Here is a 14,474-nt window from a genome sequence, read left to right as displayed (position 1 = left end):
ACACCCCCGGGATGTCCCCGGCTGCTGTGGGGCCAGCTGAGCGCAGCAGCAGCCGGGACACAGCGGCACAGGAGGGGTAGCAGGGAGCTCCTGTGCCTGCCCCACGCCCTGCTCTGGACATCCCTGCCCCAGGGGTCCCCCGAGCCCTGCTGGACACAGCTCCTGGCTGTGAGCAGGGGCACAGCTCCTCCTGGGCCAACAGACCAGCCTGCTGACAGCATCAGCACCTAGGGACAATAATCCTGTACCTTTGGGCAGCAGTTTTTGCTTTCTCTGTAAAACGTATTTACTGCTCGTTTTGGGGTAGCATTCACGAGCTGTGAGTCAAGACCCTGATGTACTTAGTGCTATATAAACACAGAACAAAAAGACAGAACTCCCTCCAAAGAGTTTATGGATTCAATTAATTACATCTATAACTCCTGGAAGTGGCACTGCCATGCTCAAATTATCTGGACCATGAAGCAAATTTTCCAGAAGACAGTGCAAACTAAGATGTATTTCACAGCCACTTTACAGAAGCTCTTAAGAGCAACTTTAAAAATAACTGTTAAGTCAAGTGGGTTTAGTTCATGGCCATTCATTCATAGCCAGAAACTTCAGCAAATGTGTTCTTTAGCTTAACAAACATATAAAATTAATGGAATTGCACCTGCCCCAGTGCTCAGCAGAGAGGAAAGAGAGGCCAAAGACCCCTCTGGTGAGACCTGATGCACTTGCCTAGAGTGGTGAGAACCTGATATTTGAGTGAGCATGTGCTGGAGCTTTGGCCAGGGCTGCAGATGTTAAACGAGAACATTCCCAGGGATTGCAGGAAATCTAAGGTTACACCTATAGAATAACATTGTGTGTAAACACAGACAGAGAGAACACAAACATGTCAATTAGCAAAATGCACTCTGATAGCTGATGTGCTCTAGAAGGCAGCACATCTTGTGTTTGGGGGAATATCTCCTGATCAGGACATGCCAGCAGTGTCCTGTCCTGCTGAGCCACAGGAGGAACCTGCGGTCAGGAGCAGCCAGAACACACAACAAGTGCTGGGTCTGTCAGCACCTGGGGTGCCATGAAGAATGCATGAGGCTCCTGGTCCTCAAAAACTCCCTTTGGTAACAGCTGCTATGGCCAAGGCAGGGCTAGTAGGGCTCTGAATTAATTGTAATTCCTACACTACACTTCATCTGCTTCTAATTTACTTCAAAGGATCCAAATGACAGGAAGTAGGATCCAATATACCTGGAGTTACCAAACCCAACACTTCATCCAAATGAACCAAAAGTAAATGCCAGTCACATCACTTGACATCTCCTCTGTGAAGAGAAATCAGAGGTTGATGGATCTGAGAGTTCTGGTGGTACCACAGGGTGTTCAGCACTCCTGGGAAACGTCCTGGCAGGTCCCTCCTAACACTGACATCACATCTCTGAGTGCACCCCATAACCTGGCAGGTCCCTCCCAACACTGACATCACATCTCTGAGTGCACCCCATAACCTGGCAGGTCCCTCCCAACACTCACATCACATCTCTGAGTGCACCCCAAAACCTGGCAGGTCCCTCCCAACACTGACATCACATCTCTGAGTGCACCCCAAAGCCTGTCAGGTCCCTCCCAACACTGACATCACATCTCTGAGTGCACCCCAAAGCCTCCCAGTGCAATCCCAGCCCGCTGCTGTGTGAGCTCAGCTGCCTCCCAGTAACAGGCTGCACCTTCCCAGGCACGGCTCCTCTCAGCTGAGAGCCACAAAACCTGCTGAGAGCAGTCCAGCTCTTAGCTGGGGAAGATTAGAGGCAAAGAATAACTGTGGTGACCACCCTGAGTTTGATTCAGAGCCCTGAGCTACAGCTGCAAACTGAGGGGGCATTTGCTGACAGAACCTTGGTGTTCATTTACTTTTCATCTCTGCTCTACCCTAACAGAAACTGTTCCCAAGGGAATAGTCAAGGTAATGGGACAGAGGTGCTCAAGCAGTTCAGTGCAAGGGCTGAAAGAACCAAGGTGAGCTTTGCAGCCCACCTGTGCAGGACTTCCCGAAGCTTTGTGAGCAGAAGAGAAGGAGGAACATTGTGTGGGGAACCATAAAAGCTGTGAAGGTCTCCTGGGTGCTCAGCTGGGGGTTAGAGACCCTTGTGGGACACTGCATGCACTTGCTGGGCTTCCCCTTGAGGACCCCTCCTGCCTGGGGTAACAGAGGCTCTCTTGGAGCAGGGATCAGTAAATCCCATTGCTGAGGCTGCTTCAGAGAGAGCTGCAGCCACCAGCTCTGCTGCTCTCAACCAGGACACAGGCTCTGCTGCCAATCACAACTTTCCTCTTGCCAGCAGAGAAAATACTGCATTGGTCAAGAAAATCTCCTGTCTGCTGTGTGCAGCCTGTGTCCAACACCCCTGAGCTCCAGAGGCACCATGCACTGGCAGGGAAAACATGGGATTGACACAAAGCCCAGCCACGGAATGATGGCACCTGCTCCAGCCTGCTTTGCTCTTGCCTGGATCTGGGAGATTTTATTTACTGTGTCTCCTGCATTGTCATATTTCAGTGCAGATTGATAGCAATAGTTACTGCAGCAGGCAGGCGTGAGGATTACTTAATTAATGTTTGTGAAGCACTTTTAGATCCTCACATGAAAGCAGCTAAGAAACACAACGTATAATTATTATGTATTATTAATAAACTTCTGGCACATTGACAGGAGGGAAGACAACGCTTTTTTTTTATCCCTTTATTTTCTAAAAAGATTCAACTTTTATACTATGAACGACAGATTTACCAAAAATTCCCGAGTAAGTAAACAGGGAGTGAAAGCTCCTTATTCCATCAGGAAGGCAAACAGCAAACACTGGCTGAGGAAGCAAGTTCCACTCTTTGTCAACCCAGACACTTGAGGAATCCACAGTTTTTGAGAGCAGCCAGATATGGAGAATTACAGGGAAGTTGGGGCCATTGCTAACAGTGGAAGTGCTCAAATGCACCAGTGACAGGGAGGAGAGAGTTTGTTTAGTGTGTGGTCACTAGGGTTGACAAAAGCACGCACTGCAGAAGCAACGAAGCGTGCAGAGCAAGAGAGGGACATTTTCAAACAAACAGAGGAATCACAGCTGTGTGAACCAAGTTTTTCAGAGCTGAACACGTGCCAGACACAAACCCAGTTCCCAGAAATATGAAGAAACCCAATCTCAGATGGATTCCTTGGCAGTTCCACAGAAGGGGTCAGCTCTCGTGCATCCCAGCTGCCCCTTGAGCACTTCTGGCTGGGATCCAGCTGCAGCAGGGAAAAGGGGGCCCAGAGATTAGGGGTGAATTACAACTCTGCCCCTTTCTCCATCACAGACCCTGAGAAGCCCCTGCACTCTCTCCAGATAAAGCAGGACAATCACACTTGACAAGGCAGCTGGGAGGACAAACGTGTGATGCACTCAGATGGCAGGACAGAGAAAGCCAGGGATGGACAGACTCCAAACCACTGCAGAGAAAGACAGGAAAAGAGTAGGCACTGATACCAAAGGGTCCTCAGGGATCCAAGCTGCTGTTCCTAGAGCCTTGTGCCACTATACAATTCCATTCCCTGTTTGTGCTGCCGTTGGATACTCCCAAACCACCCAAGCAAAGCTCAGCTGGCACATGGGAAAGATTCCTTGCCCTGGGAAGGGCTCTTCCTACAGCTCCTGCCCCTACAAAAGACTTTAAGTGGTGATGCTGCAAGAGACCTCTTTGCTCACACCTTCAATTTATTCTTTTAGCAAAATGAGGGGGTTTTTAAGAGATGCCCACAAGGAATCTTGAGCCTGAGCATTTGGTAAGCACAATCATGCTTTAGAAACATTTTGCCTATCAGTACCAGTGAGAGAGCATTTCTGGTGTTTATGCTGTTTATGTACTGCAAATGAGATTTACAGCTCCATTTTGTTCAAAAATGATCAAGAGCAAATGGACTTAAATAAAATAAAACAAAACTAATCTGTGCTTTTGGCTAGAGACTCTGCATGAATCCTAGTCCAAGCAGTACTAAGTTCAGCTCATAATAACAGGACCTGATTGTGTACAGCAGAAAAAGAAGAACTTGCAAATAAATTGTTCCTTCAATTTGCTTTGACTGTTCACCAGCTGTTGTTGGGGATGCAGGTTTTTGATCAGATCAGACAGATACCTGATGGATGTTATCAATATCAGTTGAATACCAACAAGTGCTTGGTTTTGGCTTTGCTGTTCATTTATCTTGCCCAAACACACAACGAGAGCCCAAGGGCTGAGCTAAAGGCACTTTCCCCCCACTGCAGTGCCAGCAGCTCAGGGAAGGGTCACAAGTCATCCCCAGCCCTTGGACCAAGAGTCCACATCTCTGGACCAGAATAACTGCAAACCTCAGCACAAACTCACAATGGGACTGAGAGACTTGTGATTAGAGAAAGGGGGAGCACACCAAAAAATGCAAATCCATCTTCAAGGCCAGGCTGAAAGGAGCTCCCAAGCTACCCAAGGCCGTGCTCTGAGCTCTGTTTCTACCGAAGGTGGCACTTGGGGTGTCTGAGGAGACACAGCTCCTGCTGGGTAACACTTGGGCCATTCATTGCACTCGCTGTGCTCAGAGTGGAGCTGGTTGCACAGATTAGCTCTTAATTGAAAGTAAATACCTTCCTTACAGAGGTTAAGTTTGGTGAAAAGGAATCCCCCTATGGAAGGGCAGGTTTAATATATACATACTTATCTATATATTAAATAATATATTAATAATACATACATGCACGTGTTCATAGATATCAATCTATAGTGTAGCAGACCTGAATCATTCTTTGATCACAACACAGGATTTTCTGTATGTTCATCTGACATCTGCACAAAACACCCCAGTACAGACCTTCTGCTCTCAGATCCAGCAGAGGAAAACCTGCTATTTCCCTGTAACCACCCATCCCTCAAACCTGACAAAGGTTTCCAGCTCTTTCCCGTGCAGACTGGGCTCATTTCAGTAGGAATACCTGTGCTTAAACAAGTGGGTTGTTTTTCCTCTCCATCCCCTGGGATAAACTGTCAGAGGGCTGTCAGCCCCTTTCCCTCTGTAAGGGCTCATGGTGGGCAGTGCCAGGGGAGATGAGCCAGGGGAAGCTCATCTGGACCATGAAAATGTCCTGGAGCCATGAGGGAAAGGGAAGCCAGGGTCCCCCCCAGCCCTGCTCACTAACCTTGGGCAATGGTCACCTCCTCACTTTAAGATGGGGATAATACATTTATCACAGGTTTGTCCTGGCCTTAACTAATCCATCTTTTCAAAGCACTTTGAGAGCTTTGCTTGATGAGCAGACACTGTAATACTCATCTGCTCCCAATACATCCAGTGAGAGTATTACCCTCCACAGAAGCAGGACTGGGGCTGCTGGTGTTATTGGGGACCTAGAAAATAAATCTGCTTGGGAATCTGGAGCTTGGGGAGGGGCCATAGCCAGGCACCGAGGCACAGTGCTTACCTCAGCCCCTTCCAGGCTATCCCTATGATAAAGAATAGAATTTCTCATTAGAAATCACAGCAAGACCTCACCAAGGCCTGCTGGTAAAGATGCTCAGCAGGTGCCGGGCTGTGTAGGAGACAGGAGAGGCCAAAAGAGAAGCTAGAACAGTGGGGAGAAAGCAGAGGCCAGGCCAGCTGAGGAGGAAGCTCAGTCCAAGGTTTACAATTGCTGCACTGAGTAGTTGGGAGTGCCAGGCAGCGAGCTGCTGCCCCAGGGACCGAGCTCAGGGCACGATCAGCCTGGGGAGTGCCAAGGGTAAAGCAGCTTGGGCAGGCCAGCGAGGCAGGGTGTGGGCAGGGAGCCCTGGGCTCTCCCCAGCTCCTCAGTGCCTGGCACAGCAGCAGCGAGCCCGTTCACCCCTCGGCCCCAGAGCTCTGCCCCCGCTCCTGGGGCAGCCCCTGGGGGACACAGCCAGCCCAGGAGGGAGCTGAGCCTCCAGCTGATCCAGGAGCCAAACCACACACCTCTCGTGGCATCTGATCCTCGTCTGCCTTAACAGCACAGCACAGAAGTGGAGCTTCTTGAGAGAAGGCTCACGTTAATGCCGTGCTCAAACGCAGCGGCCCCGTTGTGCTGCTGCTGCTGCTGCCAGATCTCTGCACACAGTAAATCACAGTGACTGTGTTTATTGCAAGAACTAAGTGATCAGCTGTGAACTTTCTTTGACATAAATATTTTGCCATTAGCAATGACAAATAGCAAGGCTCATGTTGTAAAAGTAACACTGGGTTATTCCTCTCCATGGGGGCACTCACATCATAAGAAATCAGAAGGAAATTGTGATTGGAGAAATGGGTAGAAGGAAGAATGTGACGGCAAGGATATTTATCCCACTGGGTAAGAAGAGTTAAGAGAAGAATGGAGTTTTGCACAGAGCTCTGGAGTGCCCCTGCAGAGCCAGCTCTGGACACTGTGGTGGCCAGCACAGGGCAGGGGCTTTATTCAGGTTCCTGGCCAAGCTCCACCTGCACGTCGTGCACATTACACCACACCAGCAGATCGGGGCCCAGCACGCTTCTTCTGAATCCCATTATTACTAAACCTCTGCAGTTACAGCTGAACAAAACAGGAATTTTCCATTGTTGCAAGATTTTCTACTTTTTGACTGGTGATGTTGGCACCTCAAAGCCTGTCTGGTCTCAGGATGAGCAGGATGGGAGAACACTGAGCTGCGAGGGGAATTAATTTCTCAGAGATTTTTTTTCCAAAGGTACAAATGAGAGCTGGTGCTTTAAAAATAGCTTTGACTATACTTCTATAGCACACATCCTCCAAGGAATTCAGCCCCAGCATGTAAGCCTGTCCCTTCCCTCCAGAGGCAGGCAGGCTCTCATGGATGTGGATGCTCAGGCAGGACCACAAACCCACTCCAGCCTCTCCGAGCAGGAAGTTAGGGAGAAGTTAAAAACCTTGGTGTGCCAACACACCCGTGTTCACACACTGCTCCATGGGCTGCATGGCAAGTACCTCAGGCAAAATGCAAGGCCCCACAATTAACTTTCTTTTTATAGAATTCTCCAGAGACTGCAGAGCTGCAGGCTCAGATCAGAAATGGCTGAACCCAAACCATCCTCAGGCAACTGCCTGCCTGGATCCACGGGCTGAAACACCAGCTCTGGGGGAAGCATCACCTGTGGAAGGTGAGGATCCCACCTGGAGAGCTCAGAAGAAACTCAAAAGTTGTTGGCAGATGCACCCCGTGCAGGAGAGCTGCAGGATGCAATGCCACGGCCAGGCTGTGTGACAAGGACCTCCAACAAGTCTCTTTAGAGCCAGGAAAGAACCACAGGACACAACCACCAAGCTGGCAGCTTTACCAGGCTGGGGGTTTTCTCCCCCAGCTGGGAATTTGTGGAGGCTATAATGGAGAGGAGTTCTGGGACCACCACTGAGACAGCCACAGAGCACATTGCAGGGAGCTAAACATCAGAACTGGGGCTCCCCAGACAAAATATTAAAGTCCACTGGAAGGAAAGACCCAGAAAGCAGCTGCAGGATGAGAAGAGACTGATCCAGAGCAGAAATCACTTGTGTGTCCACGGGACAGGGCTGTGCTAGAAGCCCAGTGAGAAGCTACAGACCAAAGTGGCAAATCCCCAAACCCAGGGGAGAGGCTTTGGAATGAGGCTCTGCTTTTGAGGATGTCTGAAGATATGAGTTCATTTTGGATGAAGGGAAAAAGCCTCCTATATATAGCAAAAAAAGCCAAGGCAGTAGCTGCATCACACTAAAAAAAAGTTACAGATGGAGGCGAAATATGGGCAATCTGCCTTTAATAGTCAAAGTCAACATCTGCCCCGTGCTGGGGCCCTTGGAGACAGACAGGACACAGCTAAGATGTGACCCTTGTGATTCAGGAGAGGGGTTTCCTCTGCCAAATGCTAAATTCAGGCAGGTTTAGAGATGAATGAAAACTGCACACCATAAGGGAGGGCCAGGAATAGAAAGCCCATGTGGGGGAAGAACGCTCTAGATGTAGCAAATGCATCTCCAAGAGGCTTTTATCATTCTTATTTTGTCACTACTATCAACAATAATAAGAAAAGAGCTTACAGAGCATCCTCCCCAGTCCCTAAGCAATGCATCCAGAGATTAGCAGCAGAGAGCAGTGGGCAGCAGAGAAAAGCTGTTCAAGGGATGTAGAGGCATGCATAATGAGATTACCAAATTGGAGTTGCATGTTTTCAAGGATAAATGTGATATTATTGCACTGGCAAAGGCATAGCAGGAGCAGGGGAAAAGATGAGAAATAGCCTGTCAGAAGGGAGGGATCACTGCAGCTGAGCTCCCAACAGGACAGGGACAAGTGGGAAGTGGAGGCAGCGAGGAGGAAAGGAAGTGCACATCCTACTTGACATGCAGATATGCAGAGAAGCTTTTTGCAAAGTGGGTGATGTCATCGTGTTTTTCTCAGCCTTCAGGACAGCAAGAGAAAAATAGATGAAGCCAGCACATGCAGAGGAGTCTGTAAGACGAGCAGACTTCCCCCCCCACACCCCATGCAACACTAATTGCTCAAATATTGATCGGGGAAATCATTTGTAAGGACTAAAGGAGGAAAAGAAATACTTTCCTCTAAAGACACAAGAAGGGCAATGTTCTTGCAGAGTTGCTGGAAAGGTCCAGGTGATCAGAGAATTTCTAGAACCATAGACGTTAATCCAGGATGTGGGGTTGGTCTAATTTGTTATTTGTTTATACTGGAGAGCTTGAACCACTGCAGTCTTTTATTTTGCAGGATAGCACATGAAGTCTAGTTGGAATTACAGCGAGGCTGATTCTCCCAAGGGCCATGGATCCTAACTAGCCTTGGCTAAGGGAGAGCAACAGCTTCAGAAGGGACTTTGGCAAGGCAGGACTGGGAGCTGGGCTGGGGGTGACAGGAACCAGCTGCCCAAGCTTAGCCTTGGCAAGGGAAGCAGCAATTAGGATTAAAAGCCCAACCCAGAATGCTGGAGCAGTGCTAACCACTACTGCCCTGGCATGGACACTACGCCCCGAGGAAAAGCAGCAGCTCTGCTTGGCTTCTGGAGAGCTGCTTTTCCTTCCTGACAAAAGGAAAGCTGCCATGCAACAAAGTGTAAGAGCTACTCCAGAAAATATCTGTGCCTCGTCAGCTCCTAGAGTAAACCATGACAGAAGTGAGCACCAGAGTCCTCTGTGGTTAAAAATGGATGTTGTGAGTACACCAAAGTTTATGAAGAATACTATTTAAAAAGCAAAACCAAGAATCAACCACCAAAACTATGAAGATGGACTGGGAGAATGATAAAAATCAACATGAACATTCAAAAACAGTTGTTGCAGGAAGAGGAGAAAGCATCCACAAGGCCTGCAGTGAATGTTTCTCAGGGATGTGCAGGCAAATAAACAGAGGAAATGGGAGAATCGGGTCCTTTAAAATATATTCTAAGGTTAGAGGGAGATGAGGGCAGAGTTTTATTTAATAACTGCCTGATATTTTTTTATTTGACAGAGGGCAAGTCCCTCGAGGGCTCCATTTTGCACACAGGGGTTTCCCCCCAGGCTGGTGAGTGCAGAGCAGCACAGAGAGCCCAGCTCAAGGCACTGGGGCTGAGCTGGAGCCAGTTTGGGGCCCCCAGGCCGTGCTGTGGGGCTGGCAGCTCCCCAAGGGACAGAGCCCTGGGCCTCTGCTGCTGGGGGCTGACAGCAGGGCTGCGGCCCCAGAGCCCCCTGCACACCTGGGGCTGCTCCAGCAGTGGCAACGGGAAAAGCCAGGAATGTTCTCTCCAGCCTCACATGTAAATAAAACCCTGCTTGCCATGAGGTGGTTGGTATAAAAGCCAGCCAGAGTAATCACAAGATATGGGTAAGTCTCCAGTAGATAAGAAAGCAACAAAAACTGAGGTCTGGGGGATTCTTCTTCTCGTATTTCAATGCCACTCTACACCCTGGGGTATTGTGCCATTTAAATAAATAATAAAAATAAAAACCATAAAAAACAAAACCAACAAAAATCATCCAAGAATAAAAAAAAAAAATAAATAAAATAAGGCAACCCCAAATCCCTGAAAACCACACAAATGAAAACCAGCTCTGTCTGCTTAAGTGGTCCCAGTATAACCCTGGAGCAAGCTGGTATGGAGGGGTCAGCTGGGGCACTGTGCACAAAACATTGAAATACAGCCAATGCTGACAGCCACAGACCCTGGTCTGGCTTTGGGGAGAAGCTGCACCTGTAACCATTTTCTGGAATTTTTAAAGAGAACATGAAGGTATCTTGTATTTGTTCCATGGAAAACCCTTTGCACTGAGTGGCACAAGTCTGAAGAGACAAAATAAGCAAGAGTAGTTCAGATTTCCCTGACAGCGCTTCCAGGACCTTGTGTGACATTAAACCTCACAACAGTTTACTTTGTTCCCTTTCCATAGGAACAGTTTGAGCTCCCAGACCTGGCACAGCAGAGGGAGTCTGGCTTTAGGAGAGGGGACAGAAGCTCCCGGAGGCACCAAGGGCTGCGCTGAGCCGGCAGCTGGGGAAAGCTGCCCAGGAACTGCCAGCCAGGGGCTCAGATTCAGCACACACAGCCCAAAAGGGAGCTGGGCACAGCTGGATAGGTCAGATAACCAAGTGCCAAGTCCCTCTCCCCACGTCCTTCCATCAGGAGTTGTCCAACATAGTCAATGTGTGGCCTGAATTCTCGGGAAGGTGATCAAGGCAGAGGGCACACTCTGGCACGAGGGGAAGGATCCACCAGCAGGGAGCAAATCGGATCAAGAACCGGCTTAGGAGAGCGGCTGTCCCTGCCTGCTAAGCTAATTGTTCATCAGGCCTGTTTGCCCTGCTAACACATGAAATGAGTGGGAATCTGTGTTTGGGAACTGCTGGAATATTTGAGATCACACAGCATTATTTCATTGCAGTAATGAAGGCACAGAATGGCAGCTTTAAATGCTAAGGGTAATGATGCACTTCCATTCCCTCTCAATTAATCCAGAGCCTGCAATGCCGGGTGCACTTACTCCGAGAATTTTCTCAGAAAATGAAGCTAGAGTATTTCATTTATAAATCACAAAAGACACTTATTTGGCAAGAATGACCCTCGCTCATCTACAATAAATCATGAACATCAACAGTCTCTAATGGATTTTGAGTCAGTGCCACAGACAGCAAAGCCTGGGGCCTGTGTTTCAGGATTCCAGGACTGTGCCAAAGGAGCCTTATAAATTATTAATGTGTTCATCGTGGTGTCATCTGTGCCACTGGAGAGATAGAGACACTCTGGGGCTCTGTTTGACATTAAAAAAGTGATAATGTGTTCAGCAGGCAGACCATGCCTCCCCTTCCCGTGCCAGGCTGAGCCAGTCCACACCTCATAAAATCCCTTCCCCAAAGTTTCATACACGCTCTTGGTTCATGATGTGCAGCATTTGGAGAAGAGAAAGAAAGAGGCAAAGAAGTCAGTTTTCACAGGCAGCTCATCCAAGCCAGACTCCCTAAGGGATGGAGCCAAGGTCTGTGTTTGCAGGTGTTTGTACAGAGAGGTGCACTACACAGGTAGCCAGGGCTTCTTGTGACTTCTCTTCCATACAGTGAGGACGTGGGTATTTAGAAAATTCAAGTTTTGGTCCCTACTGCTCAGTCTCTCATGCTTTTCAGTTATTCATCCCACAGTTTTCAACCTCTCCCCCTTCACTTTTGTCCCCATGGTTACTGAATCACTGTGTTCGCAGAGATTTTCCTCACTAAAGAAAATGTGACTAACATGAGGCAGCTAAATTATCAGAGCCAACTCTGACATTGGTTTCTCCCAAAATGGATCTTATCTTCAAAATGCCTTCAAGTAGATCTGTCCACTGGAACCAACTTCAGAGTAAGCAGCACTTCAGCTATTGACAGAGACAGAGCTGAATCACTTGCACAGGGAAGACTTTAAAAAGGCTGGAATCAGGCAAGGATGAAATTTAAACACCAGCTTTAGCAGACACACAGCCTAGGAGTGTGTGATACAAATAAGTAGGAGATATATTTCACTACCAAAAAAAACCCCAAAATTAAAAACAAAATTAAATTAAGCCCTGGAATGGAAGGCATTATTTCCTCACTGCACCTGGGTCTGAGTTCAAGCAGAAGTGGCTTCTTGAAAGCCAATCTGGTTAAGCAGAAGAGGACACACACATGTTAGGCCCAAAGAAACCTCTATTAGAAACTGCACCAACGCAGACCAGTGGGTAACAAGTCCAAAACACCCAGCCACAGCAGTCTTTGCACGCTGACCCACTGCTCAGAAGAGCTTCTCCCATGTTCAGCAGCCCAGGCTGCCACAGGGGTGCTCAAACCAGATCCCTTCCAAACCACCAAAAAACCAGCCCAAACCGTTGAAATTCACTTGTATATGAGAGGCCTTCCCCTCCTTCACTCACAGCATCCATCCAGCCACAAGTGCCCAGACACTAAAGCAAGGGCAGCAGGACAACACCTCAGGAAAACATCACCAGTCTCGAGCCAGTAGACAACAGAGATGTGGAACTCTTACCTTGGCCGCTACGGAGGAGTTGGGCTTCTCCAGGAGGTCCCAGAGCTTTTTCCTTTTCTCAGCACAGCAAGTGTTATCGAATTCCTCCCCTTCCCTTTCCCTCAGGGTCTCTGCTTCTCTCTTCAGCTCCTCATTCATCTGCTCTTTCTTCTGGTGGTAGCGGGCCTGGCAGCAGGACTCCAGGTAGATCTCGTCCACCCCCCAGTAGTCCAGCTCCTGGCTGAAGGACAAGGCGCACATCTCCTCCATCATGTGCAGCTTGCCAGTGCGATAGAAGTTCAAGATAGAGGTGAATGCCCCCGGATGCCTGTCAAAGAAGTACTCGTTCTCCTCCAGGTTGTAGTCATCGCAGATCTCCATGAGGGAGTCGTGCGTGTTGCAGTCTCTGAGTTTGCCCAGCCTGGTCCGCGGCAACCTGTCCAAGGTCCGCCAGAGAACCTCGTGGGCCAGCCCCCCCACGTTGAGCTTGACCCTTCGGGAGCAGGCCTTGCTCCTGACGATCTCGGTGGGGTCCGGAGGCAAAGAGGTAGTAGAGCGAGATCCATGCTTGTTCATCCCCAGAGGCATCGCTGGTCCCCCTCAGGCTGGACGCTCCAAGGTGCGGCGCGGGGCAGGGCGCGGGGGCCGGCTCTGCTCACCTCTCCTTCCCCTCCATGCCCCGGAGCTGCAAGAGAGGCCGCGGTGGGTCCGGGTCCGGCTCCGGCTCCGGCTCCGGGCCCCGCTAACCCGCGGGAGGACCGGCGCTGTCCGCCCGCCGGTGCTGAACCCCGAGCGGCCGCTCCACGTGCGCCCTCCGCTGCCGCCGAGCTCCCCCGGGCGGCGGCCGGGGGTCCCCCCGCCCCGCCGGTCCCCCCGCCCCCGCCCGGGAGGGCTGCGGAGGTCGGGCACGGCCCCCAGAACCTCTCCGGTGCCGGCTCGGGCTCGGGGCTGCCCCGAGCACCGCTCGGCGATGCGCCCCGAGAGGCTCCGGGCCGCCGGCCGGGGATGCGCTGGCACCGGGCTCCCATCGCCGAGCGCCCGGCCCCGCCGGACCCCCCGTGCCCCCCACGACCCCAGGGGTGCCCCCAGCCCTGCCCGGCCGCGGAGGCTTTCAGTAACTCCAGCCTTAGAGATTTCCCCAGGAAAGAGCTGGGGCAGGGAAAAGGGAGGATTTACAGTCACTCTAACGACACGCTCTGCCTCTCTGGGCTGCCCGGGGACGCCCCCCGAGCCCCCCACACCGGCCTCTGCATAACCGGGAAACCAACGAGAACGGGAATAAGGAAAAACCCCGAGCCTGCCTCGGCGAGCCGGGTGGCTCCTGACAGCCCCGAGCACTGTTGCTTACACAAGATGGCACGAAGAGAAAACCCCGGCGCAGACAGGAGCGGCTCCCCCGTGCACAGCCGGCACGGCTCGGGGCTCGGCCCCGTCCCCGGTCCCCTCAGCCCCAAAATCGGACCCCCGCCGCTGCCTGCCGGCCACCGGACACGGAGGGAGGCTCCCGTGGCCCGGCCCGAGCCCAGCCCTCACCTACCTCCTCCTGCGGGCTCCCGGCGAGGCGGTGCGGGGTGCGCGGGGCCGAGGGCGGCTACATCCTGCGGCGGGGCGGGCGGCAGGGGCGGCCCCGCTCGCATCCCCCCGCGGCAGCCTCAAGGCGGAGGGATGGCGGCGGCGCTCCCGGCTGTCCACGGAGCCCAGGGGGAGGGGAAGGGAAACGAGGTAAATCGGATCCTTCGGCAGGAAGCTTTCCAAGGCCTTCCCTCGGCTGCGGCTCCTCACTCCTACCCACAGCCAGCGCCGGAGCCGCGTCTGCGCCCGCCCCCAGCCCTCTCTCCGGGCTGACACAAAGGGGAGCTCCGGCGCTTCCTGCCGCTGCCTCGGCGCGGGGATCAACAAGTGCAGCCCGTGGCTCCGGCGGGGCCGGGAGCGGCTGTCCCGGCCGGGCAGCCCCGCCGGGAGCCGGAGCCCAGCATTGCAGCCCCGGGGC

General features: G+C 51.4%; 1 protein-coding gene across 1 annotated transcript in view; it reads right to left on the bottom strand.

The window, feature by feature from the left end:
- The window catches only part of KCNB1 (potassium voltage-gated channel subfamily B member 1), a 102,192-nt gene extending 87,814 nt beyond the window's left edge, over window positions 1-14,378 (bottom strand). Inside the window, exons 1-2 of the mRNA XM_015647823.3 lie at window positions 14,022-14,378; window positions 12,506-13,169 (exon numbers count right to left, since the gene is read on the bottom strand). Coding sequence (XP_015503309.1) covers window positions 12,506-13,072 — 567 coding nt within the window. The 5' untranslated portion in view covers window positions 13,073-13,169; window positions 14,022-14,378. The remainder of the gene's footprint in view (window positions 1-12,505; window positions 13,170-14,021) is intronic.
- Window positions 14,379-14,474: the final 96 nt, after the last annotated feature.

The sequence above is a fragment of the Parus major genome, chromosome 20, assembly GCF_001522545.3.
Source record: "Parus major isolate Abel chromosome 20, Parus_major1.1, whole genome shotgun sequence".
NCBI classification, from domain to species: Eukaryota; Metazoa; Chordata; class Aves; order Passeriformes; family Paridae; genus Parus; species Parus major.
The sequence above is the reverse complement of the archived record's forward strand: the minus strand, read 5'-3'. Positions and strand labels throughout refer to the sequence as shown.